We start from the raw sequence: 27,500 nt of genomic DNA, 5'->3' as shown, positions 1-27,500 counted from the left end.
CTTTAGTCAGCGTTCAACAGGAAGGCCTCCCTCATTGACACTCCCTGGTTAATATATATCTTTTTAAAGACAACTTTGATGAATTCAGATCAGTCAGTAATGCTGCATTCATGACAAGTCGGAAACTCTGAACCTCCCAGTTAAAATTAACATAAGCCATTTGGGTAAAGCTACCTATTGGATGATTCTGATACTTTCCAAGTGGGAAATTCGGATATCATCTTTCTCAGAGTTTACAGTTTCCTAGTTACAGCATGTCCTGAATGCAGCATAAGTCTCTACAATGACTTAGTCTGTTCCTCCTCTGGCCTGGAATACTGCCCATCCTGTCTGATGATCTCCTCTATCCTGGAACACTACCCATCCTGTCTGATTATCTCCTCTGTCCTGAACACTACCTACCTTGTCTGATGATCTCCATACACATCAGGACGGCGTCCTCCTTGTCTCCGCGGGCGTAACGGATGTTGGCTTCTCCCATGAGGCCCCTTAGGGCCCGGGGCAGCTTGCTGCGGTTACGTCTCTCCTGAACAGTACACAATCACCATCAATAGTCCCATGTCAACAAACACTGCATCCTGACCAAGTGTAACAGAGGTGTTTCATTGAACCCGGCACAAATGGTGACTAGCCTAACTCTGCCTGAGACGAGCCATAATTAAACTATTATTGCATACACAACACATCTATCGTCAAACTATGGCTAACTGATCTAATGTCAAGGCTCAGAGGGCTAACAGTCTTGTGAACCCTGTTAGAATGAAGACAGGCCTTTATCTAATTTTCACCTTCATCATCTTCTTGTTCTCTCGGTTAAGCTCCATTTCCAGAGCAAAGACATCCCCAGCTGAGGGCCCTTCCTCATCTCCCTTAGCTTCAACCTTCCTCTCCTCCTCTGAATCCTCCTCTTCCTCTTCTTCATAATCGTCATCGTTGTCTTCATCCTCCTCCTCCTCTTCCTCAGTCTGTTCAGTCTCTGTTCCCTCCTCCATCATCGAGGCAAAGGCCTTCTGGACAGAGGGGCTGACGCCTTCCTCGGGATCCGCTGGCAAGGACAGAAGAGGTGGATAGTTGGCATACAACAATGACTTCAATGGAATTGCTTAAGAAGACATGAAGAGTGCCTAGGCTTTAGCTCAGCGGGCTAATACAAGATTGTGGGAAGCAGAATATCCATTTTCCGAACCCAAGCAGTCACATGACTGAACAAGTGGAGACACACACCTGCGGCCCGTTTTTTACAACATTTTCTCGGACTGCGGCCGTGGGAAGTGCTGGGGAGAGTGTCATCTGGTCCAATCTCTTCATCTTCCTCTGAACGTCCTTCGTTCGTTACCTGAGAGAAAAGATCCGAGATGAGATGCTTTCAACACAGGCATTCGTGAAAGGCGTTCCAGTAGCACATATATCATTGCGAGCTCCAAAACTTGTTCACAAGTTTGATCTTTTCAACGTTAATACAGCATGCAGAGTGGATGTCCCACTTACCTTCAATTTAGCTTTTCTTTCCTCTCTCCGTATTTCAAACTCCTCGAATGAAATTCTTCCCTCCAGGTAGTCAATGAGCTCTGAGCTGAACGCCGACATCTCACCGACTAACTAAAACGATTTATGGTGTTTAAAAATACGTAAAACAATTATGATAATTCTCATTGTAAACATTTCATTTTGACAACACGAGTGGCACCGGCGACTGTTAATGACGTAATTTCAAAACGACAGAAGTTCTTCTTCGACGCTTCAAAAGGTAGATTTGTAAATCGTTACCCACCGCCACCTATCGATTAATGCATGAACCACACAAATACTCATAAACAAACAGAGACAAATACACACATAAAGTATCAGATAACGACAATACATTGGTATATTATTCTTTGATGATTTTGGTATGAATCATTGGGAGTAAATTCGTTTTTGGTTGTTGTTGTTGTGTTCAGACAATTCCTATTCCAGAACGACAGGTGGCGCTGTTCTGTACCATCTCGTTAGAGAAATCCCGTTCGCTTCTTCCATCGTCACTGATGTTATGGCGGACTACAACAAGCACAGCAGCAAGCGGCTCTCCGATGATGGAGGTGATACTAGTACATCTTTAGGGGCAATGTATCGCTGTCTTGTCGAAATAAGACTAGAAGTATAACGTTACATCGACCACCTGTAACTAATACAACATTCCCATGCTCATCGTGTCCGCTTGTGAACGGAGCTTCGGCCTGTCCCCATTCAGCTAGCTAGATTAGCAGCCATTGATGTATCTTTAGCAGGTTTCCAATGAAACTAGATAGCTGGTTTTATTAGCTAGCTAGCTTTACGCGAGATCGCTAGGTTAGCCATTGCAGCTGCTCATGTATGATGGAGCAATGTTTACGATTGTTTTTCAAATACTTTTGTCGGTAAACACAACTAATATGGACTTCACTTGGCATGCAGCCAGTTTCAAAAAGAAGACACATTTATTTAGCTAAGACAGATAAATGCATAGGATGCAACATGCGTTGAACGTAAAAAAAAATATGTAACATGATATGCAATAAACTATAGGCTATGCATGCACATATGCTATGTGGCAAATTGCAATAGTGTTAAAATAACTAGCTAGGTTTATGACCAAAATACCGACCATAACCGCAACAGTAGTGGGAGTGTTTGGTGCTTTCACACACCAACTTCCAAACAGGTTCACCCATAGAATTAGGAATTCCTTTAATAGGATCTCTATGGGTTCACCCACCTACCAGTAACCCGGCAACCACTCCCAGGTAACAGTAGCTCATCCTTGGTTTCCCAGGCAACAGTTGCTCACCTTGGTAAGTTGTTTCGCCTCCAGCAGGACCGGAGGAGAAGGAAGGCAGTGTGAAAACTAAGACTGTCTCTTCCAGCACTGGAGGAGGGGGGAAACGCTCGGCTCAGGTCGTCAGCCCTGGCCCGGGGAAGGTGTCCACCTCGAGCCACCCGGTACCCCCAGCCCCCAAAGTCTCCAAGATAGGATTTGGTCTGATCAGCCAGCCTATAAAGAAGCCTGCGCCCATCTCCATCAAGCTGGGTGCTAGTGTGAGTACCATTAGGGTTAGTGTGTGTGTGACATCTAACTCAGTGTGTGTAGTTGACAGATGTGTGTATCTCTCCATTTTAGAAACCCAAAGAGCCTGTACCTGTACCTGCCAAGAAACCAGCTCTGGCCTCGGTTTTCAATGTTGACTCTGATGATGTGAGTTAAGGCTGGCTTCATTTCGGCTGGCACCGAGCCAAACTTGGCTAGCCGAACCGAACAAGAGTGCTTGAATACTCCCTTAAAATAACTTTGCTGAAAAATTTGAAAAAAGCTGCAATAGTACTGTTTGTCCATTTCGAGACACCGTAGCCAGTATACACTTCCTCAAAATAGTCAGAATTAATAAAAGAAGAACTCAAGAAATGTAATTAGTTTAGAAGTTGTTTTTTTCCACGTAAGTTCACATCTAACTAAGATGTTTCTTGCAGTATTTTTCAAAGAAAAGTCATCTCTCATTGAATGACAGACTTTACTGAAGAATCCCTACTGTTGACCAATCAGAGACGAAGGGGCGTAGACTTCCACTCCGAACTTCGGCCTCTAGAAAAAAATGTTGTGTACCCAAACACCTGAAAAACCATTCACCGAAATCCAAAACAAACAAAAATGTCCCAAAATGACATCACAATATATGCACAAACTGTTTTGGTTGGGAAGCATGCGTACGCCTTCATATACACACACACCACACGATATCCCAATAGATTAGTAGGTTGTGCAAACAAACTGTCATATGCAGTGAAACATCAATGTTGATGCCTGTGCTCTAACCACAGAGTTGTAATAACAGCTGTTTTCTCCTCTGACAGAGTGAGGAGGAGATGCCTGCAGAAGCCAAGATGAGGATGAAGAACATTGGCAGGTAAGAAGCACAACGTTTTTACAACATCTCACAAATGTTATCTGAAATTCCAGGTTTTCTGACATAATACTCTGTCCATAAATCACTGAAATGTAATGTACCTATTCCTAGATCCTTGTCAAGTATTCTACCCAGTGTGCGTCTCTGAAATGGCATCCTATTGCCTATTAGTTAACTAATATTGACCACTTTGGAGAGACCTCTGGCCCATAGTATGGCACTATATAGGGAATCGGTTACAATTTTGGGTGGATTTGAACCAGGTGTGATGACCACACGTGTTTGCATGGGTCATTTGAGCGTGGACCTACTACTAGTCAATGTGATGTTTTCATTTTGGTCAACGCACCAGTTCAGACCGCAGTGGTTTCAACAACCTTTAGGTCCACTACCACACATAACTCTCTATGTTCACCTCAGGGAGACGCCCACGTCAGCAGGCCCCAACTCCTTCAACAAGGGGAAGCAGGGATTCTCCGACCACCAGAAGCTCTGGGAGAGGAAGCTCAAGTCTCAGACGGACACTGACCAATAGGGCTCCGCCTCATTGGTTATTAGTCACAGTAAGACCAGTAGGGCTCGGCCTTACTGGGTTGCTAATGACAACAGTCAAACTGCACACCGTGTTTGCTTTTGTGTGGAATGATGTCACCTTGATTGAGTTTCTCTTCGTTTGACTGTTGACGATGGTGTAAAAACAATGTACATACTGCTATGTAATGATGGGGAGACATTCGTGCTATCAAGCATATTTTTTTGTTTTGTTTTAAGCGTGTGTGTGTGTGTGTGTTATATAGCAGACTGGAGTGGGTGTAGTTCAGAGCAATGAGGATATGTTTTGGGAAAGGGAACTTTAAGACAACTTAATAATAGTTTGACTCATCTAGGATATATCACTACTTTATAACAGTCCTAACAGGGTTTTCAACCCTGGCCTTTCCCTCACTGTCTGTCATGCCTTTACAGAGTGATCCCAGACAGGAACCATTTCTCCCGTGCCTGAGGTTGACATGTAGAAATATTCATATTAGGACAATAAACTTACATTCAATTCCAAAATGAAATGTATTTTTTAATGATATTTATGCAACAACAAAAAAAAGCAATTGAACCACAATTCACATACCAGTGTATCATATACATTCTTCAAATGCATAAATAATGTAAAGCCTCAATGACAATCTTGATGATGTTACTGGGTATAAGAAGAGGAGCGGAGGACAGTAATTATCAAAGATTGTTATAACTAAACCAAGATAGAGCACACCCTGTCGTTTCAAAAGGGGAATGAATGAGCCGTGGTGGGCAGAACTGCTAATAAATGCTTCACATTTATACACCCGGTGAAATATCGCTCTTATTGTTCGATCTGTGCCATTATATTCTTTCAAAATGGAAAGACGTAAGCATTTTTTCCTTCACATAAGGAAACTAATTATTCTGCTGTCAACAGCTGTCTTTAACTGTAGCTTATGCAAGTATGTCAGGTCCTTCTCTGTACTGTAGTTCGTTTGTAATATAAATAAATACTCTACCTCTTCTGGGGTGTATTAACTAGGAAACAAACAGAACTCAACAGAAGCAAGAGAAACGGGGACAGAACCTGAATTTGTCCAATAGAAAGTAGTTTTCGTTGCAAAACATTTTCCGTTTGCCAAAAGGTTTTGCTATGGTCCAAAACCTTATGCTACGGTGTGCTTTAAGGACTCTGATCTTTAGCACAGTTATTGGAGAAAAAACCTGACCTGGTTGGTTTAAAAGACCAATTACTGAAAAAAGAATACACCCAGGATCTGCATTGACTGCTATTTACCAGGAACCACTGCTTTGACTGCTATTTACCAGGAACCACTGCTTTGACTGGTAACCACTACGTTACCAGGTTCCAGGAGGTAACGACACATTCTTAGAAGCAACAACCATGAAACCACAGGTCCCTCAACCCCAAAAAATATATATACAAGGTGTCAAGTTACTGGAGAACCGCCCTAACGACTACAAAACAGTCCCTCTGTCCTGGGTGTCTGTGTGTCTGTCTAACAGTGTCTGTGTGTCTGTCCCAGTCCCACTCTGGGCTGGCATGGCCTTGTGGAGGGATCTCCAGAACCGTGATCCAGAGTTGGAGCTAGTTATCATCCTTCCCTGGTCCTGGGGGGTCCAGTGCAGAGCAGGCAGGACTCTGATGGCCCTCCGAACTAGTGGGGGCATCGGTGAGGCTGGAGTCACCATGCCCAGGGTGTGAGACAGGGGTAGAGATAGAGGCCTGCTGCTGGTTGGGCTGGTGGTGCTGGGGCTAGGACTGGGGCTGGGGATGGTGGGGCTAGGACTGGGGTTGGGGATGGTGGGGCTAGGACTGGTGTTGGGGATGGTGGGGCTAGGACTGGGGTTGGGGATGGTGGGGCTAGGACTGGGGCTGGGGATGGTGGGGCTAGGACTGGGGCTGGGGATGGTGGGGCTAGGACTGGTGTTGGGGATGGTGGGGCTAGGACTGGGGCTGGGGATGGTGGGGCTAGGACTGGGGTTGGGGATGGTGGGGCTAGGACTGGGGTTGGGGATGGTGGGGCTAGGACTGGGGTTGGGGATGGTGGGGCTAGGACTGGGGTTGGGGATGGTAGGGCTGGGGTTGGGGATGGTGGGGCTAAGACTGGGGTTGGGGATGGTGGGGCTAGGACTGGGGTTGGGGATGGTGGGGCTAGGACTGGGGTTGGGGATGGTGGGGCTAGGACTGGTGTTGGGGATGGTGGGGCTAGGACTGGGGCTGGGGATGGTGGGGCTAGGACTGGGGCTGGGGATGGTGGGGCTAGGACTGGGGTTGGGGATGGTGGGGTTGGGGCTGGGGATGGTGGGGCTAGGACTGGGGTTGGGGATGGTGGGGCTAGGACTGGTGTTGGGGATGGTGGGGCTAGGACTGGGGCTGGGGATGGTGGGGCTAGGACTGGGGCTGGGGATGGTGGGGCTAGGACTGGGGTTGGGGATGGTGGGGTTGGGGCTGGGGATGGTGGGGCTAGGACTGGGGTTGGGGATGGTGGGGCTAGGACTGGGGTTGGGGATGGTGGGGCTAGGACTGGGGTTGTGGTTGGGGCTGGTCCAGATGAGGATGAGTCTGAAGTGTGGGTCTTGTTGTAAGGCTCTGATGCCTGTCTCCAGTTCAAACAGACAGGTACTGGCCAGGTAGTCAGGACTCAGGACACACACCAGTCGCCTGCTGCTGCGGATCGCACACACCACATCCTCTGTATACGCTAAAGCACAGAACACACAAACACAAAACCACAAACACCACACAAGTGTCATGCTTGGCAGGGTGACATGATAGCTATGCAGACTGTCAAAATCTGACAGTAAAACAGTGACTCTGTGAACCACACATTCTTCAGAATACATTTCATTTGAAAGCTGCCATCTCTAGGCCAACATTCAACGGTAATGTTTTACAGTCTACTCTGGTAATGTGACTGTTTCTATTCACATGGCCTGCTCAACTATAACCTGAACCTAGATCAGTTTGTGCAGTATAGCCAACTCCTATGGGCGTTGGCTGGCTCTACAGCACAAACTGGTCTGGGACCAGACTAATATGCGTCCTAAATGGCAGCCTTTCTCTATATAGTATCCTACGTTTTAGTAGTACACTAAATAGGGAATAGGATGCCATTTGGGATGCAAGCTAGAACCCACCTCCGCCCGGCAGCAGGTCTCTCTCTAGCAGAAAGAGGTGGTAGCCCCACTGCCCCTCCAGAACCCTGGGCAGGAGCACCTCCAGCGCCTCCTCTCTTCCTCCTCTTCCTCGTCCCCCCGCCTCCTCAGAGGAAGAGCTGGGCACGTAGGACACAAAGGCATCATATTCCTTGTTGTCTACAGAGTCAATACAGGGAAGGAGACAGAAGAGACATTCATCTACAGAGTCAATACAGAGAAAGAGACATTCATCTACAGGGTCAATACAGGGAAGGAGAGAGAAGAGACATTCATCTACAGAGTCAATACAGGGAAGGAGAGAGAAGAGACATTCATCTACAGAGTCAATACAGGGAAGGAGAGAGAAGAGACATTCATCTACAGAGTCAATACAGGGAAGGAGAGAGAAGAGACATTCATCTACAGAGTCAATACAGGGAAGGAGAGAGAAGAGACATTCATCTACAGAGTCAATACAGGGAAGGAGAGAGAAGAGACATTCATCTACAGAGTCAATACAGGGAAGGAGAGAGAAGAGACATTCATCTACAGAGTCAATACAGGGAAGGAGAGAGAAGAGACATTCATCTACAGAGTCAATACAGGGAAGGAGAGAGAAGAGACATTCATCTACAGAGTCAATACAGGGAAGGAGAGAGAAGAGACATTCATCTACAGAGTCAATACAGGGAAAGAGACATTCATCTACAGGGTCAATACAGGGAAGGAGAGAGAAGAGACATTCATCTACAGAGTCAATACAGGGAAGGAGAGAGAAGAGACATTCAGGTTACAGAGTCAATACAGGGAAGGAGAGAGAAGAGACATTCATCTACAGAGTCAATACAGGGAAGGAGACAGAAGAGACATTCATCTACAGAGTCAATACAGGGAAGGAGAGAGAAGAGACATTCATCTACAGGGTCAATACAGGGAAGGAGATAGAAGAGACATTCATCTACAGGGTCAATACAGAGAAGGAGACAGAAGAGACATTCATCTACAGAGTCAATACAGAGAAGGAGATAGAAGAGACATTCATCTACAGGGAAGAAGATAGAAGAGACATTCATCTACAGGGAAGAAGATAGAAGAGACATTCATCTACAGAGTCAATACAGGAAAGGATACAAGAGACATTCATCTACAGAGTCAATACAGAGAAGGACAGAGAAGAGACATTCATCTACAGAGTCAATACAGGGGAGGAGACAAAAGAGACATTCAGGTTACAGAGTCAATACAGGGAAGGAGAGAGAAGAGACATTCAGGTTACAGAGTCAATACAGGGAAGGAGACAGAAGAGACATTCATCTACAGAGTCAATACAGGGAAGGAGACAAGAGACATTCATCTACAGAGTCAATACAGGGAAAGAGACATTCATCTACAGGGTCAATACAGGGAAGGAGAGAGAAGAGACATTCATCTACAGAGTCAATACAGGGAAGGAGAGAGAAGAGACATTCAGGTTACAGAGTCAATACAGGGAAGGAGAGAGAAGAGACATTCATCTACAGAGTCAATACAGGGAAGGAGACAGAAGAGACAATCATCTACAGAGTCAATACAGGGAAGGAGAGAGAAGAGACATTCATCTACAGGGTCAATACAGGGAAGGAGATAGAAGAGACATTCATCTACAGAGTCAATACAGAGAAGGAGATAGAAGAGACATTCATCTACAGGGAAGAAGATAGAAGAGACATTCATCTACAGGGAAGAAGATAGAAGAGACATTCATCTACAGAGTCAATACAGGAAAGGATACAAGAGACATTCATCTACAGAGTCAATACAGAGAAGGACAGAGAAGAGACATTCATCTACAGAGTCAATACAGGGGAGGAGACAAAAGAGACATTCAGGTTACAGAGTCAATACAGGGAAGGAGAGAGAAGAGACATTCAGGTTACAGAGTCAATACAGGGAAGGAGACAGAAGAGACATTCATCTACAGAGTCAATACAGGGAAGGAGACAGAAGAGACATTCATCTACAGAGTCAATACAGGGAAGGAGACATTCATCTACAGGGTCAATACAGGGAAGGAGACAAAAGAGACATTCAGGTTACAGAGTCAATACAGGGAAGGAGAGAGAAGAGACATTCAGGTTACAGAGTCAATACAGGGAAGGAGACAGAAGAGACATTCATCTACAGAGTCAATACAGGGAAGGAGACAGAAGAGACATTCATCTACAGGGTCAATACAGGGAAGGAGACATTCATCTACAGGGTCAATACAGGGAAGGAGACAAAAGAGACATTCAGGTTACAGAGTCAATACAGGGAAGAAGACAGAAGAGACATTCAGGTTACAGAGTCAATACAGGGAAGGAGATAGAAGAGACATTCAGGTTACAGAGTCAATACAGGGAAGGAGACAAAAGAGACATTCAGGTTACAGAGTCAATACAGGGAAGGAGATAGAAGAGACATTCATCTATAGGGTCAATACAGTTTATTGATGAATAATTGAAAATAGGTGTTCTTTTTACAATTTCAGGATACTTCCCGAATTGACTGATTTAGGACAGTGATGTCAGTTAGGGCAGTGATCACAGCTAGGACAGTGATGACAGGACAGTGATGACAGTTAGGGCAGTGATGACAGTTAGGACAGGACAGTGATGACAGTTATGAAAGTTAGGACAGTGATGACAGTTAGGACAGTGAAGACAGTTAGGACAGTGATGACAATTAGGACAGTGATGACAGTTAGGACAGTGATGACAGTTAGGACAGTGATCACAGTGATGACAGTGATCACAGTGATGACAGTTAGGACAGTGATGACAATTAGGACAGTGATCACAGTGATGACAGTTAGGACAGTGATGACAGTTAGGACAGTGATCACAGTTAGGACAGTGATGACAGTTAGGACAGTGATCACAGTTAGGACAGTTATGACGTAATTTCAAAGAACTGACAACAACTGGCTTTTTTTTCCAGAACACCCAGCCATCTTTCTGTGTGGTTTGAGGTTGTAACTAGTCAAGTTGAAACAGTCATTTCCTGATGGCTAGATTTGAGGTTTGCCTAGATGCTAGATAGCTTTTATCTGACAGTGTGTGTTTTCATGTGTGTGTAAGATTGGGAGTAGAGGAGATGGACACCATATATCAACCATTAGATACTTGGTAAGAGTGGAAGGAGAGAGAAGAGACATTCAGGTTACAGAGTCAATACAGGGAAGGAGAGAGAAGAGACATTCATCTACAGAGTCAATACAGGGAAGGAGACAGAAGAGACATTCAGGTTACAGAGTCAATACAGGGAAGGAGAGAGAAGAGACATTCATCTACAGAGTCAATACAGGGAAGGAGACAAAAGAGACATTCATCTACAGAGTCAATACAGGGAAGGAGACAAGAGACATTCATCTACAGAGTCAATACAGGGAAGGAGACAGAAGAGACATTCATCTACAGAGTCAATACAGGGAAGGAGACAAGAGACATTCATCTACAGAGTCAATACAGGGAAGGAGACAAGAGACATTCATCTACAGAGTCAATACAGGGAAGGAGACAAGAGACATTCATCTACAGAGTCAATACAGGGAAGGAGAGAGAAGAGATTCATCTACAGAGTCAATACAGGGAAGGAGAGAGAAGAGACATTCAGGTTACAGAGTCAATACAGGGAAGGAGACAAAAGAGACATTCAGGTTACAGAGTCAATACAGGGAAGGAGACAGAAGAGACATTCATCTATAGGGTCAATACAGTTTATTGATGAATCATTGAAAATAGGTGTTCTTTTTACAATTTCAGGATACTTCCCGAATTGACTGATTTAGGACAGTGATGACCGTTAGGACAGTGATGACAGTTAGGGCAGTGATCACAGCTAGGACAGTGATGACAGTTAGGACAGTGATGACAGGACAGTGATCACAGTTAGGACAGGACAGCGATGACAGTTAGGACAGTGATGACAGTTAGGACAGTGATGACAGTTAGGACAGTGATGACAGTTAGGACAGTGATCATAGTTAGGACAGTGATGACAATTAGGACAGTGATGACAGTTATGACAGTGAGGACAGTTATGACAGTGATGACAGAACAGTTAGGACAGTGATCACAGTGATGAAAGTTATGACAGTGAGGACAGTTATGACAGTGATGACAGAACAGTTAGGACAGTGATCACAGTGATGAAAGTTAGGACAGTGTTCACAGTGATGACAGTTAGGACAGTTATGAAAGTTAGGACAGTGATCACAGTTAGGACAGTTAGGACTTTTAATTTAGTTTTTGAGTACGTGTGCGTATGTATGTGTATGTATGTATGTATGTATGTATGTACGTATGTATGTATGTATGTATATGTGTGTATGTATGTACGTATGTATGTATGTATGTACGTATGTATGTATGTATGTATGTATGTATATGTATGTATGTATGTACATATATATGCACCAAGGAAAATAAATAGATTAAGAAAAATATGTTTTTATTTGACTTTATCATTCATTTTAATGTTTTATTTTTTCAAATGTACTATTATTATTAATTTGTTTAAGCCTGTCACATCTGTGAATGTGGAATGTGTTTTGTTGGTTGATTGAAAAACAAGAAAACTTAATAAAACTTTAAATTGAAAAAAAAAAGAACAGTTAGGACAGTGATGACAGTGATGACAGTTAGGACAGTGATGACAGTTAGGACAGTGATGACAGTGATGACAGTTAGGACAGTGATGACAGTTAGGACAGTGATCACAGTTAGGACAGTTATGACGTAATTTCAAAGAACTGACAACAACTGGCTTTTTTTTCCAGAACACCCAGCCATCTTTCTGTGTGGTTTGAGGTTGTAACTAGTCAAGTTGAAACAGTCATTTCCTGATGGCTAGATTTGAGGTTTGCCTAGATGCTAGATAGCTTTTATCTGACAGTGTGTGTTTTCATGTGTGTGTAAGATTGGGAGTAGAGGAGATGGACACCATATATCAACCATTAGATACTTGGTAAGAGTGGAAGGAGAGAGAAGAGATTCATTCATTACAGAGAGAAGAGACATTCAGGTTACAGAGTCAATACAGGGAAGGAGACAGAAGAGACATTCATCTACAGAGTCAATACAGGGAAGGAGAGAGAAGAGACATTCAGGTTACAGAGTCAATACAGGGAAGGAGACAGAAGAGACATTCATCTACAGAGTCAATACAGGGAAGGAGACAAGAGACATTCATCTACAGAGTCAATACAGGGAAGGAGACAGAAGAGACATTCATCTACAGAGTCAATACAGGGAAGGAGACAAGAGACATTCATCTACAGAGTCAATACAGGGAAGGAGAGAGAAGAGATTCATCTACAGAGTCAATACAGGGAAGGAGACAAGAGACATTCATCTACAGAGTCAATACAGAGAAGGAGAGAGAAGAGACATTCAGGTTACAGAGTCAATACAGGGAAGGAGAGAGAAGAGACATTCAGGTTACAGAGTCAATACAGGGAAGGAGACAAAAGAGACATTCAGGTTACAGAGTCAATACAGGGAAGGAGACAAGAGACATTCATCTATAGGGTCAATACAGTTTATTGATGAATCATACAGTTTATTGATGAATCATTGAAAATAGGTGTTCTTTTTACAATTTCAGGATACTTCCCGAATTGACTGATTTAGGACAGTGATGACCGTTAGGACAGTGATGACAGTTAGGGCAGTGATCACAGCTAGGGCAGTGATGACAGTTAGGACAGTGATGACAGTTAGGACAGTGATGACAGTGATGACAGGACAGTGATGACAGTTAGGACAGGACAGTGATCACAGTTAGGACAGGACAGTGATGACAGTTAGGGCAGTGATGACAGTTAGGACAGTGATGACAGTGATCACAGTTAGGACAGTGATCACAGTGTTGAAAGTTATGACAGTGATCACAGTGGTGAAAGTTATGACAGTGATCACAGTGTTGAAAGTTATGACAGTGATGACAGTTAGGACAGTGATCACAGTGTTGAAAGTTAGGACAGTGTTCACAGTGATGACAGTTAGGACAGTTATGAAAGTTATGACAGTTAGGACAGTGATCACAGTTAGGACAGTTAGGACTTTTAATTTAGTTTTTGAGTACGTGTGCGTATGTATGTGTATGTATGTATGTATGTATATGTGTGTATGTATGTATGTATGTATGTATGTATGTATGTACATATATATGCACCAAGGAAAATAAATAGATTTAGAAAAATATGTTTTTATTTGACTTTATCATTCATTTTAATTTTTAATTTTTTCAAATGTACTATTATTATTATTTTTTTAAGCCTGTCACATCTGTGAATGTGGAATGTGTTTTGTTGGTTGATTGAAAAACAAGAAAACGTAATAAAACTTTAAATTGAAAAAAAAGAACAGTTAGGACAGTGATGACAGTTAGGACAGTGAAGACAATTAGGACAGCGATCACAGTGATGACAGTTAAGACAGTGATGACAGTTAGGACAGTGATCACAGTGATGACAGTTAGGACAGTGATGACAGTTAGGACAGTGAAGACAATTAGGACAGTGATCACAGTGATGACAGTTAGGACAGTGATGACAGTTAAGACAGTGATGACAGTTAGGACAGTGATCACAGTGATGACAGTTAGGACAGTGATGACAGTTAGGACAGCGATCACAGTGATGACAGTTAGGACAGTGATGACAGTTAGGACAGTGATGACAGTTAGGACAGTGAAGACAATTAGGACAGCGATCACAGTGATGACAGTTAGGACAGTTATGAAAGTTATGACAGTGATCACAGTTAGGACAGTGATCACAGTGATGACAGTTAGGACAGTTAGAACAGTTAGGACAGTGATCACAGTGATGAAAGTTATGACAGTGAGGACAGTTAGGATGAAAGTTATGACAGTGAGGACAGTGATCACAGTGATGAAAGTTAGGACAGTGATCACAGTGATGACAGTTATGACAGTTAGGACAGTTATCACAGTGATGACAGTTAGGACAGTGATCACAGTGATGACAGTTAGGACAGTTATGACGTAATGTCAAAGAACTGACAACAACTGGCTTTTTTTTCCAGAACACCCAGCCATCTTTCTGTGTGGTTTGAGGTTGTAACTAGTCAAGTTGAAACAGTCATTTCCTGATGGCTAGATTTGAGGTTTGCCTAGATGCTAGTTAGCTTTTATCTGACAGTGTGTGTTTTCATGTGTGTGTAAGATTGGGAGTAGAGGAGATGGACACCATATATCAACCATTAGATACTTGGTAAGAGTGGGAGGAGAAAACCCTAAATTAAGATATCCTGTGATTTGTTTTCCTTATATCTTATCTTATCTTATCTTATTATGTCTGTCTGTCTGTCTGTCTGTCTGTCTGTCTGTCTGTCTGTCTGTCTGTCTGTCTGTCTGTCTGTCTGAGTGAGTGAGTGAGTGAGTGAGTGAGTGAGTGAGTGAGTGAGTGAGTGAGTGAGTGAGTGAGAGAGAGAGATGTGTTTCTGACCTGTGGTGGTCTGTTTGTATGGGAGGTAGATTCTGTAGAGAATAGAGATCTCTAGCCAGTAGACGTGCACTGTAATGCCCATCCCAGCTACAAACAGCAGAGACACCACCGGACACACTATCACCAGCACACGGGAAACTGAAACAACATGACAAAATACACATTATAAACGGGGTGGTTCCAGTCCTGAATGCTGATTGGCTGACAGCCATATACCACGGGTATGACAAAACATTTATTTTTACTGCTCTAACTACGTTGGTAACCAGTTTATAATAGCTAAAAGGCACCTTGGGGGTTTGTGATATACTGCCAATATACCACGGCTAAAGGCTGTGTCCAGGCACTCCACATTGCGTCGTGCGTAAGAACAGCCCATAGCCGTGGTATATTGGCCACATACCACACCCCCTCGGGCATTATTGTTTAATTCTAACACATAGGAGCGTTGTTGTCTCAGATAACAGTATGACAAGATATGGTTATTAAGTAAAAAGATACATTGCTAGTGTTCTCTGAAAAATGGATCTGACTCGTGGTAGGCTAACCTTGGTACCCAGAACCAAATCAGATGCAATGAGAGACTAGGGCTGCGTTCCAATAATCTCTACTTCCTCTAGATGTGTGAACTTGTTCATTACTCCCAACAAATTGCATTGGATTGGACCAGGCAGGTCCCAGAAGGAGTTGTCATAAAACAGTCATTTCATTCAAAATCCATGAAGGGAAGTGAACAAGTGCACACTTGGGGAGAAAGGAGAGATGATTGAGATGCACCCCATCAGTATTCTTCTGGTACCTGCAGATTTCCTTGTAAGCCTGATGGTGGCGCTGCTGTTGCCTACAGAGTTCTGGGCCAGACAGGTGAAGGTGGAGTCCAGGTGTAGCTGGGTCACCTCCGGGATTTGAGCTGTCCTGGTGACCGTGAACTCCAACTCTTCAATACTCCTTTCCCACACCTGCCTGGAGAGGAAACAGAAGGTGACCCTCTGGTCGACTACGAAAAGCCAACTGACATTTACTCCTGCTGACCTGTTGCACCCTCGACAACTACTGTGATTATTATTATTGGACCATGCTGGTCATTTATGAACATTTGAACATCTTGGCCATGTTCTGTTATAATCTCCACCCGGCACAGCCAGAAGAGGACTGGCCACCCCTCATAGCCTGGTTCCTCTCTAGGTTTCTTCCTAGGTTCTGGCCTTTCTAGGGAGTTTTTCCTAGCCACCGTGCTTCTACACCTGCATTGCTTGCTGTTTGGGGTTTTAGGCTGATTTTCTGTACAGCGCTTTGAGATATCAGCTGATGTAAGAAGGGCTATATAAATATATTTGATTTGATTTTGATTTGATTGTTGCCCAAATGGCATCCTGTTCCCTATAAAGTACACTGTGCACTATGTAGGGACTAGGGTGCCATTTTGGGACGTAGGCATAGCCTGCCCTACAGTGACACACATTATTATTTTAATGATAGGTGGGTGCCTGACAAAAAAAGGTTGAATGAATGAATCATTCATTCATTAATGTTAATGCTTTAATATTCAATAATACATGACGAGCATCAACAACAAAAATGAGATCCAACTCACTGTGCTTCCATCTCCATCAGTTTCATCATGCCTTCATGGTTACTATGGGAACTGATCCACCACTGGACCACTGGGTCAAAGGTCCTCTGGAACCCAAAATGCACCTGACAGCTCAGATTATGAGGCTCCCCTGGGGAATAGAGGGTTGATATAAGGACTAGGTTGCATCCCCATTACCTATATAGTGCACTACCTCATAGGGCTCTAGTCTAAAGTAGTGCACTACCCCATAGGGCTCTGGTCTAAAGTAGTGCACTACCTCATAGGGCTCTGGTCTAAAGTAGTGCACTACCCCATAGGGCTCTGGTCTAAAGTAGTGCACTACCTCATAGGGCTCTAGTCTAAAGTAGTGCACTACCCCATAGGGCTCTGGTCTAAAGTAGTGCACTACCCCATAGGTCTCTGGTCTAAAGTAGTGCACTACCCCATAGGGCTCTGGTCTAAAGTAGTGCACTACCTCATAGGCCTCTTGTCTAAAGTAGTGCACTACCCCATAGGGCTCTGGTCTAAAGTAGTGCACTACCCCATAGGGCTCAGGTCTAAAGTAGTACACTACCCCATAGGGCTCTGGTCTAAAGTAGTGCACTACCCCATTGGTCTCTGGTCTAAAGTAGTGCACTACCCCATAGGTCTCTGGTCTAAAGTAGTGCACTACCCCATTGGTCTCTGGTCTAAAGTAGTGCACTACCACATAGGGCTCTGGTCTAAAGTAGTGCACTACCCCATAGGGCTCTGGTCTAAAGTAGTGCACTACCCCATAGGTCTCTGGTCTAAAGTAGTGCACTACCCCATAGGTCTCTGGTCTAAAGTAGTGCACTACCCCATAGGTCTCTGGTCTAAAGTAGTGCACTACCCCATAGGGCTCTGGTCTAAAGTAGTGCACTACCCCATAGGGCTCTGGTCTAATGTAGTGTACTACCACATAGGTCTCTGGTCTAAAGTAGTGCACTACCCCATAGGTCTCTGGTCTAAAGTAGTGCACTACCACATAGGGCTCTGGTCTAAAGTAGTGCACTACCACAGGGCTCTGGTCTAAAGTAGTGCACTATATAGGGAATAAGTTGCCATTTAGGACGAAGCCATAAACTGGTGAAACACAGTGATCATACTCTATACAACTGCCATCATCAAATCAATCATTCAACCTCAGGCTCTGCACTCACCCAGCTCCACGCCCTCCTCGTTGCCATGGGGATAAGTAATCTGTGGAGGGTCTTTGGTGTCAGCGGCTGTGGAGGTAAAAGTGACATTTACTAGAATGTGTGTGTACAGTATGTGTACGAGCATGTGTGGTGTGTGTATGGGTGTGCGTTCATCTGAAAGCTCTTGTGTGGTGTGTGTATGGGCATGTTTTCATCTTGTGTGGTGTGTGTATGGGCGTGTGTTCATCTTGTGTGGTGTGTGTATGGGCATGTGATCGTGCTTGTGTGGTGTGTGTTGGGAGACAGAGCCTGCAGCGACAGTCCTCCCGTACTTACGTATGACCGAGACGTTAACAGATCTCCTGACTGTCCAGGGGATCCCGTTGTCTTCGTAGGTGTAGTCACAGAAATACACTGCAGCATCACTCACATAGACAGTCCCCAGCAGAAGAGTATCCCGGTCTACCACAGAGATAGTCCTCTTATCCTGTATCTCACACACAGGCCTGGCATCCTGCAGAGAAACCCATGATGTAAAGCCATTATTCACTTGTTTGCCTGTTCAGTCGTTTGTTCATTTCTTTGTACGTTTGTCTATTTATTCCATGTGTTGACCTGTCACAGGTGAGCAGGTGTGTAACCGGGCACATGGGTGTGTAAGGCTTGTACTTGTGTTTACTAAAGGTGAGGAGTTTGTGTAAAGTCTTAGATGCAGTGGAATGATACCATAATTACATTCTGAAGAGAAACAAACATCAGGTAAAACCTGCCGTCCATCAATATACCACCCACCTACCCACCTACCCACCCATCTACCCACCTACCCACCCATCTACCCAACCACCCACCCATCTACCCACCTACCCACCTACCCACCCATCTACCCACCTACCCACCCATCTACCCACCTACCCACCACCCACCCATCTACCCACCTACCCACCCATCTACCCACCCACCCCCATCTACCCACCTACCCCCTACCCCTACCCACCTACCCACCCCTACCCCCACCCATCTACCCACCTACCCACCACCCACCCATCTACCCACCTACCCACCCATCTACCCACCTACCCCACCCATCTACCCACCCATCTACCCACCCACCACCCACCCATCTACCCAACCACCCACCCATCTACCCACCTACCCACCCATCTACCCACCTACCCACCCAACCACCCACCCATCTACCCAACCACCCACCCATCTACCCACCCACCCATCTACCCAACCACCCACCCATCTACCCACCTACCCACCCATCTACCCACCCTACCCACCTCTACCCATCTACCCATCTACCCAACCACCCACCCATCTACCCACCTACCCAACCACCCACCCATCTACCCAACCACCCACCCACCTACCCAACCACCCATCTACCCAACCAACCACCCATCTACCCAACCACCCACCCACCTACCCAACCACCCATCTACCCAACCAACCACCCATCTACCCAACCAACCACCCACCTACCCAACCAACCAACCACCCATCTACCCACCTACCCAACCAACCAACCACCCATCTACCCAACCAACCACCCACCTACCCAACCAACCAACCACCCATCTACCCACCTACCCAACCAACCAACCACCCACCTACCCAACCAACCAACCAACCACCCATCTACCCACCTACCCAACCAACCAACCAACCACCCATCTACCCAACCAACCAACCACCCATCTACCCACCTACCCAACCAACCAACCACCCATCTACCCAACCAACCACCACCCACCCACCCACCCACCCACCTACCCACCACCCAACCAACCAACCCACCCACCTACCCACCCATCTACCCAACCACCCACCCATCTACCCACCTACCCAACCCATCTACCCAACCACCCACCCATCTACCCAACCACCCACCCACCTACCCAACCACCCACCCATCTACCCAACCACCCACCCATCTACCCAACCAACCACCCACCCATCTACCCACCTACCCAACCCATCTACCCAACCACCCACCCATCTACCCAACCACCCACCCACCTACCCAACCACCCACCCATCTACCCAACCACCCACCCATCTACCCAACCAACCACCCACCTACCCAACCAACCACCTACCCATCCACCCACCTACCCAACCACCCATCTACCCAACCACCCACCCATCTACCCAACCACCCACCCACCTACCCAACCAACCAACCACCCACCCACCTACCCAACCAACCACCCACCCATCTACCCAACCACCCATCTACCCAACCAACCAACCACCCCCACCCACCCACCTACCCAACCAACCAACCAACCACCCACCTACCCAACCAACCACCCACCCACCTACCCAACCACCCACCCAACCACCCACCCACCTACCCAACCAACCACCCACCCATCTACCCAACCACCCATCTACCCAACCAACCACCCATCTACCCAACCAACCACCCATCTACCCAACCAACCACCCACCCACCCATCTACCCAACCACCCATCTACCCAACCAACCACCCACCTACCCAACCACCACCCATCTACCCAACCACCCACCCATCTACCCAACCACCCATCTACCCAACCAACCAACCACCCACCTACCCAACCAACCAACCACCCACCTACCCAACCACCCACCTACCCAACCAACCACCCACCTACCCAACCAACCAACCACCCACCTACCCAACCAACCAACCAACCACCCACCTACCCAACAGACCAACCACCCACCTACCCAACCAACCACCCAACCACCCGCCTACCCAACCAACCAACCACCCACCTACCCAACCAACCAACCAACCACCCACCTACCCAACAGACCAACCACCCACCCACCTACCCAACCACCCACCCACCTACCCAACCAACCAACCACCCACCTACCCAACAGACCAACCACCCACCTACCCACCCACCCACCCACCCAACCTCCCACCCACCCACCCATCCACCTACCTACCTACCCATCCAACCATCCACCCACCCACCCACCCACCCACCCACCCATCCACCCACCCACCCACTCACTCACTCACTCACTCACTCACTCACTCACTCACTCACTCACTCACTCACTCACTCACTCACTCACTCACCCACTCACCCACCCACAAACCCACCCACCCATCAATTCATTCAACCATCCAACCAACCATCCATCGATCCACCCAACCATCCAAAAATCTGCTGGAATAATCACCTTGTACCATGTGACCTCTGACCTCTGTGTCCGACATTTGATCCCAGGGCATGGGATCCTGCCACCTTTGCCCAGAACCAGAGTGACTCTGTTCTCCTCTGTGTCCCTGCACCCCAGGCTGGCCCTCTCCAGCACCTCCACATAGACGTGGATCACCATACCACTGTGATAATAACAACACACATTCAAATTCACACATTGTGTCTTGGAAAGGTCAAAAATATAGGCAAACTGTTTTTCAAAATCAAACCCAGGCAACCTGTTCAAAGTAAGCAACCGCATTTGTACTGTCTTTGTGAAGGCGTTTTGGTCCTGAAGAGAATTCATGTAATGACGTGGCATGTTTTGGAGAGTTACACTACTTCACTTCATCCGTCCATTCCACCAAAGCTTCTCTCACTTCTTCTGATCAAAGGGCAGGAAACAGAGAGAGGGGCCTACCCAAACAGAGTCAATACAGACTACCTACCCTGTGGAAAAACAGAGAGAGGGGCCTACCCAAACAGAGTCAATACAGACTACCTACCCTGTGCAACAGAGAGAGGGGCCTACCCAAACAGAGTCAATACAGACTACCTACCCTGTGAAACAGAGAGAGGGGCCTACCCAAACAGAGTCAATACAGACTACCTACCCGTGAAACAGAGAGAGGGGCCTACCCAAACAGAGTCAATACAGACTACCTACCCAAACAGAGTCAATACAGACGACCTACCCTGTGAAAGAGAGGGGCCTACCCAAACAGAGCCAATACAGACTATCTACCCTGTGAAACAGAGAGAGGGGCCTACCCAAACAGAGTCAATACCTGTGAAAGAGAGGGGCCTACCCAAACAGAGTCAATACAGACTACCTACCCTGTGAAAGAGAGGGGCCTACCCAAACAGAGTCAATACAGACTACCTACCCCGTGAAACAGAGAGAGGGGCCTACCCAAACAGAGTCAATACAGACTACCTACCCTGTGAAAACAGAGAGAGGGGCCTACCCAAACAGAGTCAATACAGACTACCTACCCTGTGAAATAGAGAAAGGGGCCTACCCAAACAGAGTCAATACAGACTACCTACCCTGTGAAACAGAGAGAGGGGCCTACCCAAACAGAGTCAATACAGACTACCTACCCTGTGGAAACAGAGAGAGGGGCCTACCCAAACAGAGTCAATACAGACTACCTACCCTGTGGAAACAGAGAGAAGGGCCTACCCAAACAGAGTCAATACAGACTACCTACCCTGTGGAAACAGAGAGAGGGGCCTACCCAAACAGAGTCAATACAGACTACCTACCCTGTGGAAACAGAGAGAAGGGCCTACCCAAACAGAGTCAATACAGACTACCTACCCTGTGAAACAGAGAGAGGGGCCTACCCAAACAGAGTCAATACAGACTACCTACACTGTGGAAACAGAGAGAAGGGCCTACCCAAACAGAGTCAATACAGACTACCTACCCTGTGAAACAGAGAGAATTGCCTACCCAAACAGTCAATACAGACTACCTACCCTGTGAAACAGAGAGAGGGGCCTACCCAAACAGAGTCAATACAGACTACCTACCCTGTGAAACAGAGAGAGGGGCCTACCCAAACAGAGTCAATACAGACTACCTACCCTGTGAAACAGAGAGAATTGCCTACCCAAACAGAGTCAATACAGACTACCTACCCTGTGAAACAGAGAGAGGGGCCTACCCAAACAGAGTCAATACAGACTACCTACCCTGTGAAACAGAGAGGGGCCTACCCAAACAGAGTCAATACAGACTACCTACCCTGTGAAACAGAGAGAGGGGCCTACCCAAACAGAGTCAATACAGACTACCTACCCTGTGGAAACAGAGAGAGGGGCCTACCCAAACAGAGTCAATACAGGTGACCTACCCTGTGAAAGAGAGGGGCTTACCCAAAGACTGTCAACAGACTACCTACCCTGTGTGGCATGTGTACTTCCCAGAGTCCTTTGCAGTAACGGTAGAGAACCAGAGCGCGTTCCCCCGTCCTGTCACGGCCCCGTCATCTCTGTCTCTGTTGGTTTCCCCCTTGGCCTTCGACCAATCAGCTTCCTCAGAGCTGCCTGTGATGTTGTAGAGGCGCTCACAGAGACCGGCGGACTGTGGTTTGGTACATTGCATGACAAACCCCTCCCCAGAGAAAGCTTTGTAGCCGTACGTCTCGGAGCCTGGCTTCAAACCTACACGTGTCACACAAGAAAGACATCTCTCATTCCACACAGATGTACGTATAATGTAAATAATGTAAATAATACTGAAGGCATATGATATGTCTATATGCACATGGAATATCTACCTGGTAAAATCTATAAATGTTGTTTTATACAATTGTTTGATAATAAAGATAAGTACCTTCTTCCTTGTCCCAGCGACTTTCACAGAAGTATATCTGCAGAAAACATGCGATGATTGCTAAAGCCAGTGACGGTCCAGGGTGCATCACTCCGTACCACTGCATTCATTCCAATATCAAACCCACCACTTCCTTCATTCCAATATCAAACCCACCACTTCCTTCATTCCAATATCAAACCCACCACTGCGTGTCATAACTGTCACAAAGGATCTGGGTTTCCTGGAAACAGAATCTCTTCCGCCACTCTAAAACCAGACATATAGCTGTCAGTCCCTTCCTTTCCTAGTAAATGAAAAGGGACTCATCTGAACTAGTTTCCCTGCGTTCCACTTCTCTGTTCTCCTTTAGCCACTAGTCTGTGCAGCTTGCCTCTTAGACGGTTGGAAACCAATCATATCTGATACTGGCTTCCCTCAGAGATGCACCATGTGAAAACATGACCACCAGTTTCCTGTGTCAACGTCCATTTCCTGGTTAGATGCAGAGCTCTACTTCTTTAGAAGTTTCACACCATCTTTGGGATTCTGTGCATCTGTGGGTGTGGGTAGACGGAGTGTGAAATGTGTAAGTGTGCAAGGCTGATCTGTGATGTAAGAGAAGGCAGCTGTGTTACAAGTCGAAAACATTTATTGAAGCACAGTTTCAATACATTAGTAACACTGAACAGTCGTGAGTCTATAGACCAATACATTAGTAACACTGAACAGTCGTGAGTCTATAGACCAATACATTGCAAACAGAGTAGGGTGATACAGGCTTTGGCACAGCCTCTCAAAACTTGGTTTGACATCTTTTGACAGAATCAGTGAGGCTGTGTCCCATATAGTCCATTACTTTTGACAGAATCAGTGAGGCTGTGTCCCATATAGTCCATTACTTTTGACAGAATCAGTGAGGCTGTCCCATATAGTCCATTACTTTTGACAGAATCAGTGAGGCTGTGTCCCATATAGTCCATTACTTTTGACAGAATCAGTGAGGCTGTGTCCCATATAGTCCATTACTTTTGACAGAATCAGTGAGGCTGTGTCCCATATAGTCCATTACTTTTGACAGAATCAGTGAGGCTGTGTCCCATATAGTCCATTACTTTTGACAGAATCAGTGAGGCTGTGTCCCATATAGTCCATTACTTTTGACAGAATCAGTGAGGCTGTGTCCCATATAGTCCATTACTTTTGACCAGGTTCCATAGACCCTAAGTACATTGTATGTCCAGGCTTAAATGCCCAAATAAAGGCTTAATAATTAATACTGTCTCGATAAAACAGAACTAAAACACCACGTACATTAACACAAAACAAGACAAATGCAATCAGTCATAAAGGACTTCATCAACACATGTCACAATCCCATCTACTCATACTATGTGGATTATGAGCCAATTCTTCATCAACACATGTCACAATCCCATCTACTCATACTATGTGGATTATGAGCCACTTCTTCATCTACATATCCTGTCTGGACATTCTGTTTACTGTTGTTCACCAGGTCAACTTCCTGGTTCATGTCAATGTACTTGGTGATTCTATTGTGATTATTACCATAGCAGACTCCTACACACAGCCCTGTGAAATACCAGGGCCAAAGGAATTCATGCATTTCTTCTCAATGTCATTTCTGTCTCATGTTTTGTTGGGAGCGCACATAACTACACTGAGGTGTGACCTGCTGCTGTGGGTGGTCTTTCCTTGAATCTGACCCCCGACTGGTAACAGAGAGAAACAGGTAGAGAAACAGGTAGGGCGAGAAAGACAATTCTTCTGTCTACTAGACAAGCAGAGTCAATGGGTCTTAAAGTAGCTGTCCAGTGAAAATCTCACTTTTAGAAGTTCATATTCCATTAACTCAAGTAATGTCCTATACTCATGTTTGTGGCCAATGCATACATTTGAGAAAACAAAACACACAAAAAAAACACCTCAAACTTATATCTCAAATACACTTCTTGCTATTTCCTCATAGAACATGATGTAATGTTGGCTCATTGGCCGAGCTGGCCCACACCATTCTGTTGCTAGTAAGCCCACAATTATTTTTAATGCCCACACCATTCTGTTGGTGTTGGGGTAAGCCCACACCATTCTGTTGCTGGTAAGCCCACACCATTCTGTTAAGCCCACACTATTCTGTTGCTGGGGTAAGCCCACACCATTCTGTTGCTGGGGTAAGCCCCACACCATTCTGTTGCTGGGGTAAGCCATTCACACCATTCTGTTGCCCACACCATTCTGCCCACACCATTCTGTTGCTGGGGTAAGCCCACACCATTCTGATGCTGGGGTAAGCCCACACCATTCTGTTGCTGGGTAAGCCCACAAGCCCACACCATTCTGTTGCTGGGGTAAGCCCACACCATTCTGTTGCTGGGGTAAGCCCACACCATTCTGTTGCTGGGCTAAGCCCACACTATTCTGATGCTGGGGTAAGCCCACACCATTCTGTTGCTGGGGTAAGCCCACACCATTCTGTTGCTGGGGTAAGCCCACACCATTCTGTTGCTGGGGTAAGCCCACACCATTCTGATGCTGGGGTAAGCCCACACCATTCTGTTGCTGGGCCCACACCATTCTGTGCTGGGGTAAGCCCACACCATTCTGTTGCTGGGGTAAGCCCACACCATTCTGTTGCTGGGGTAAGCCCACACCATTCTGTTGCTGGGGTAAGCCCACACCATTCTGATGCTGGGGTAAGCCCACACCATTCTGTTGCTGGGGTAAGCCCACACCATTCTGTTGCTGGGGTAAGCCCACACCATTCTGATGCTGGGGTAAGCCCACACCATTCTGTTGCTGGGGTAAGCCCACACCATTCTGCTGGGGTTGCTGGGGTAGTAAGCCCACACCATTCTGATGCTGGGGTAAGCCCACACCATTCTGATGCTGGGGTAAGCCCACACCATTCTGTTGCTGGGTAAGCCCACACCATTCTGATGTTGTAAGCCCACACCATTCTGGGGTAAGCCCACACCATTCTGATGCTGGGGTAAGCCCACACCATTCTGTTGCTGGGGTAAGGTAACACCATTCTGTTGCTGGGGTAAGCCCACACCATTCTGTTGCTGGGGTAAGCCCACACCATTCTGTTGCTGGGGTAAGCCCACACCATTCCCACACCATTCTGTTGCTGGGTAAGCCCACACCATTCCACAGCCCACACCATTCTATGCTGGGGTAAGCCCACACCATTCTGATGCCCACACCATTCTGGGGTAAGCCCACACCATTCTGATGCTGGGGTAAGCCCACACCATTCTGATGCTGGGGTAAGCCCACACCATTCTGATGCTGGGGTAAGCCCACACCATTCTGATGCTGGGGTAAGCCCACACCATTCTGATGCTGGGGTAAGCCCACACCATTCTGATGCTGGGGTAAGCCCACACCATTCTGATGCTGGGGTAAGCCCACACCATTCCAACACAGAAAAGCTGCTTTTTAACTTAATTTTGTTTTAACATTGGAAGGAAAACTATTTCACTCTTACAGGTAAAAATGGCACATTAATCACATTAGATTCAGGGTTGGGGGTAAAGATAATTGAAAATAGATGCCATTATATCATTTGAATTTGAGTTTACTTTGTGAATTGACTGAACCCAAACCCTGCCCTGGAGCCTATATAATCACAGAATGGTCCTCTCGTCCTTCGGGGGGCGCCGTCTGGTCGTGGCAGGCATACGGTAACGCAGCTCCTTCCAGAAGGCTGAGGACAGGGGTTTGGAGTGGGAGCCCCTCCAGGTGACGGTGTGTCCTGACTGGGCCAGCAGCCGCAGGGCCTCAGGGAGGGAGTCCAGCTTCAGATCCACCTAAAACGTTTACAGAATAATGTAGTGAATCTTTGGGGGGGGGGGGGTTAGCTCCGACCGGGACTTGAACGGAGGTCCACCGACTACCAACCCAACACCTTAGTTGTTACACCAAGAGATCCAAACCCCTTGACAAGATCACTAGGTGTTGTGTTAAGGTTACAATTACTAATTGAGCTTATGTAGCGCTTTTCAAAAAAGCACTGAAAACAAACATGCACAACCAATTGCAAAAGTGGAAAAATACAAAGTGTTTCTAGTCAGCTTTGGAAAGGAAATGGAGTTGAAGCAGTTTGAAAAGTAGTTGA

The 27,500-nt window shown here is 46.2% G+C and overlaps 4 protein-coding genes across 9 annotated transcripts in view; 1 reads left to right on the top strand and 3 right to left on the bottom strand.

The window, feature by feature from the left end:
- Nucleotides 1–1,718, bottom strand: part of gtf3c3 (general transcription factor IIIC, polypeptide 3) — a 15,389-nt gene extending 13,671 nt beyond the window's left edge. For both annotated transcript variants that reach the window (XM_065022718.1, XM_065022717.1), the window contains exons 1-4: nucleotides 1,489–1,718; nucleotides 1,225–1,336; nucleotides 789–1,045; nucleotides 403–526 (exon numbers count right to left, since the gene is read on the bottom strand). In XM_065022718.1, coding sequence (XP_064878790.1) covers nucleotides 403–526; nucleotides 789–1,045; nucleotides 1,225–1,336; nucleotides 1,489–1,587 — 592 coding nt within the window. In that variant the 5' untranslated portion in view covers nucleotides 1,588–1,718. The remainder of the gene's footprint in view (nucleotides 1–402; nucleotides 527–788; nucleotides 1,046–1,224; nucleotides 1,337–1,488) is intronic.
- A 258-nt stretch (nucleotides 1,719–1,976) lies between these two features.
- On the top strand, nucleotides 1,977–4,981 carry LOC115115188 (PEST proteolytic signal-containing nuclear protein). 2 transcript variants are annotated; one of them, XM_029643678.2, is made up of 5 exons: nucleotides 1,977–2,078; nucleotides 2,831–3,054; nucleotides 3,137–3,211; nucleotides 3,865–3,917; nucleotides 4,338–4,981. In XM_029643678.2, the coding sequence occupies exons 1-5, from the start codon at nucleotides 2,030–2,032 to the stop codon at nucleotides 4,450–4,452; spliced, it is 516 nt and encodes a 171-aa protein (XP_029499538.1). In that variant the 5' UTR covers nucleotides 1,977–2,029; the 3' UTR covers nucleotides 4,453–4,981. The 2 variants fall into 2 exon arrangements, with proteins under 2 accessions (XP_029499538.1, XP_029499539.1); XM_029643679.2 differs by having other exon boundaries at nucleotides 1,987–2,078; nucleotides 2,834–3,054.
- Nucleotides 4,969–25,380, bottom strand: LOC135573423 (interleukin-1 receptor accessory protein-like 1-A). Its single transcript, XM_065022714.1, has 10 exons — nucleotides 23,378–25,380; nucleotides 22,944–23,205; nucleotides 21,014–21,176; nucleotides 18,160–18,337; nucleotides 17,845–17,910; nucleotides 16,682–16,811; nucleotides 15,887–16,050; nucleotides 15,088–15,225; nucleotides 7,596–7,772; nucleotides 4,969–7,159 (listed from the first exon to the last, which is right to left on the bottom strand). The coding sequence occupies exons 1-10, from the start codon at nucleotides 23,481–23,483 to the stop codon at nucleotides 5,913–5,915; spliced, it is 2,631 nt and encodes an 876-aa protein (XP_064878786.1). The 5' UTR covers nucleotides 23,484–25,380; the 3' UTR covers nucleotides 4,969–5,912.
- Nucleotides 25,381–26,593: 1,213 nt separating this feature from the next.
- The window catches only part of LOC135573421 (interleukin-18 receptor 1-like), a 30,871-nt gene continuing 29,964 nt past the window's right edge, over nucleotides 26,594–27,500 (bottom strand). For all 4 annotated transcript variants that reach the window (XM_065022707.1, XM_065022709.1, XM_065022711.1 and 1 more), the window contains one exon: nucleotides 26,594–27,192. In XM_065022707.1, the coding sequence (XP_064878779.1) occupies nucleotides 27,010–27,192 (183 nt within the window). In that variant the 3' untranslated portion in view covers nucleotides 26,594–27,009. The remainder of the gene's footprint in view (nucleotides 27,193–27,500) is intronic.

Source organism: Oncorhynchus nerka, linkage group LG2 (assembly GCF_034236695.1).
Source record: "Oncorhynchus nerka isolate Pitt River linkage group LG2, Oner_Uvic_2.0, whole genome shotgun sequence".
NCBI lineage: Eukaryota > Metazoa > Chordata > Actinopteri > Salmoniformes > Salmonidae > Oncorhynchus > Oncorhynchus nerka.
The sequence above is the reverse complement of the archived record's forward strand: the minus strand, read 5'-3'. Positions and strand labels throughout refer to the sequence as shown.

Excerpts from the sequence above, each read along its gene's own strand:
- LOC115115188 (XM_029643678.2), top strand. The coding sequence starts at position 2,030 with ATGGCGGACTACAACAAGCACAGCAGCAAGCGGCTCTCCGATGATGGA. Across the intron at positions 3,055-3,136 it reads CCATCAAGCTGGGTGCTAGT|AAACCCAAAGAGCCTGTACC; the intron begins GTGAGTACCATT and ends TCTCCATTTTAG. Across the intron at positions 3,212-3,864 it reads TCAATGTTGACTCTGATGAT|AGTGAGGAGGAGATGCCTGC; the intron begins GTGAGTTAAGGC and ends CTCCTCTGACAG.
- LOC135573423 (XM_065022714.1), bottom strand. The coding sequence starts at position 23,483 with ATGCAGTGGTACGGAGTGATGCACCCTGGACCGTCACTGGCTTTAGCA. Across the intron at positions 16,051-16,681 it reads CTGATGGAGATGGAAGCACA|GCAGGTGTGGGAAAGGAGTA; the intron begins GTGAGTTGGATC and ends TTTCCTCTCCAG. Across the intron at positions 7,773-15,087 it reads ATACAAACAGACCACCACAG|ACAACAAGGAATATGATGCC; the intron begins GTCAGAAACACA and ends TTGACTCTGTAG.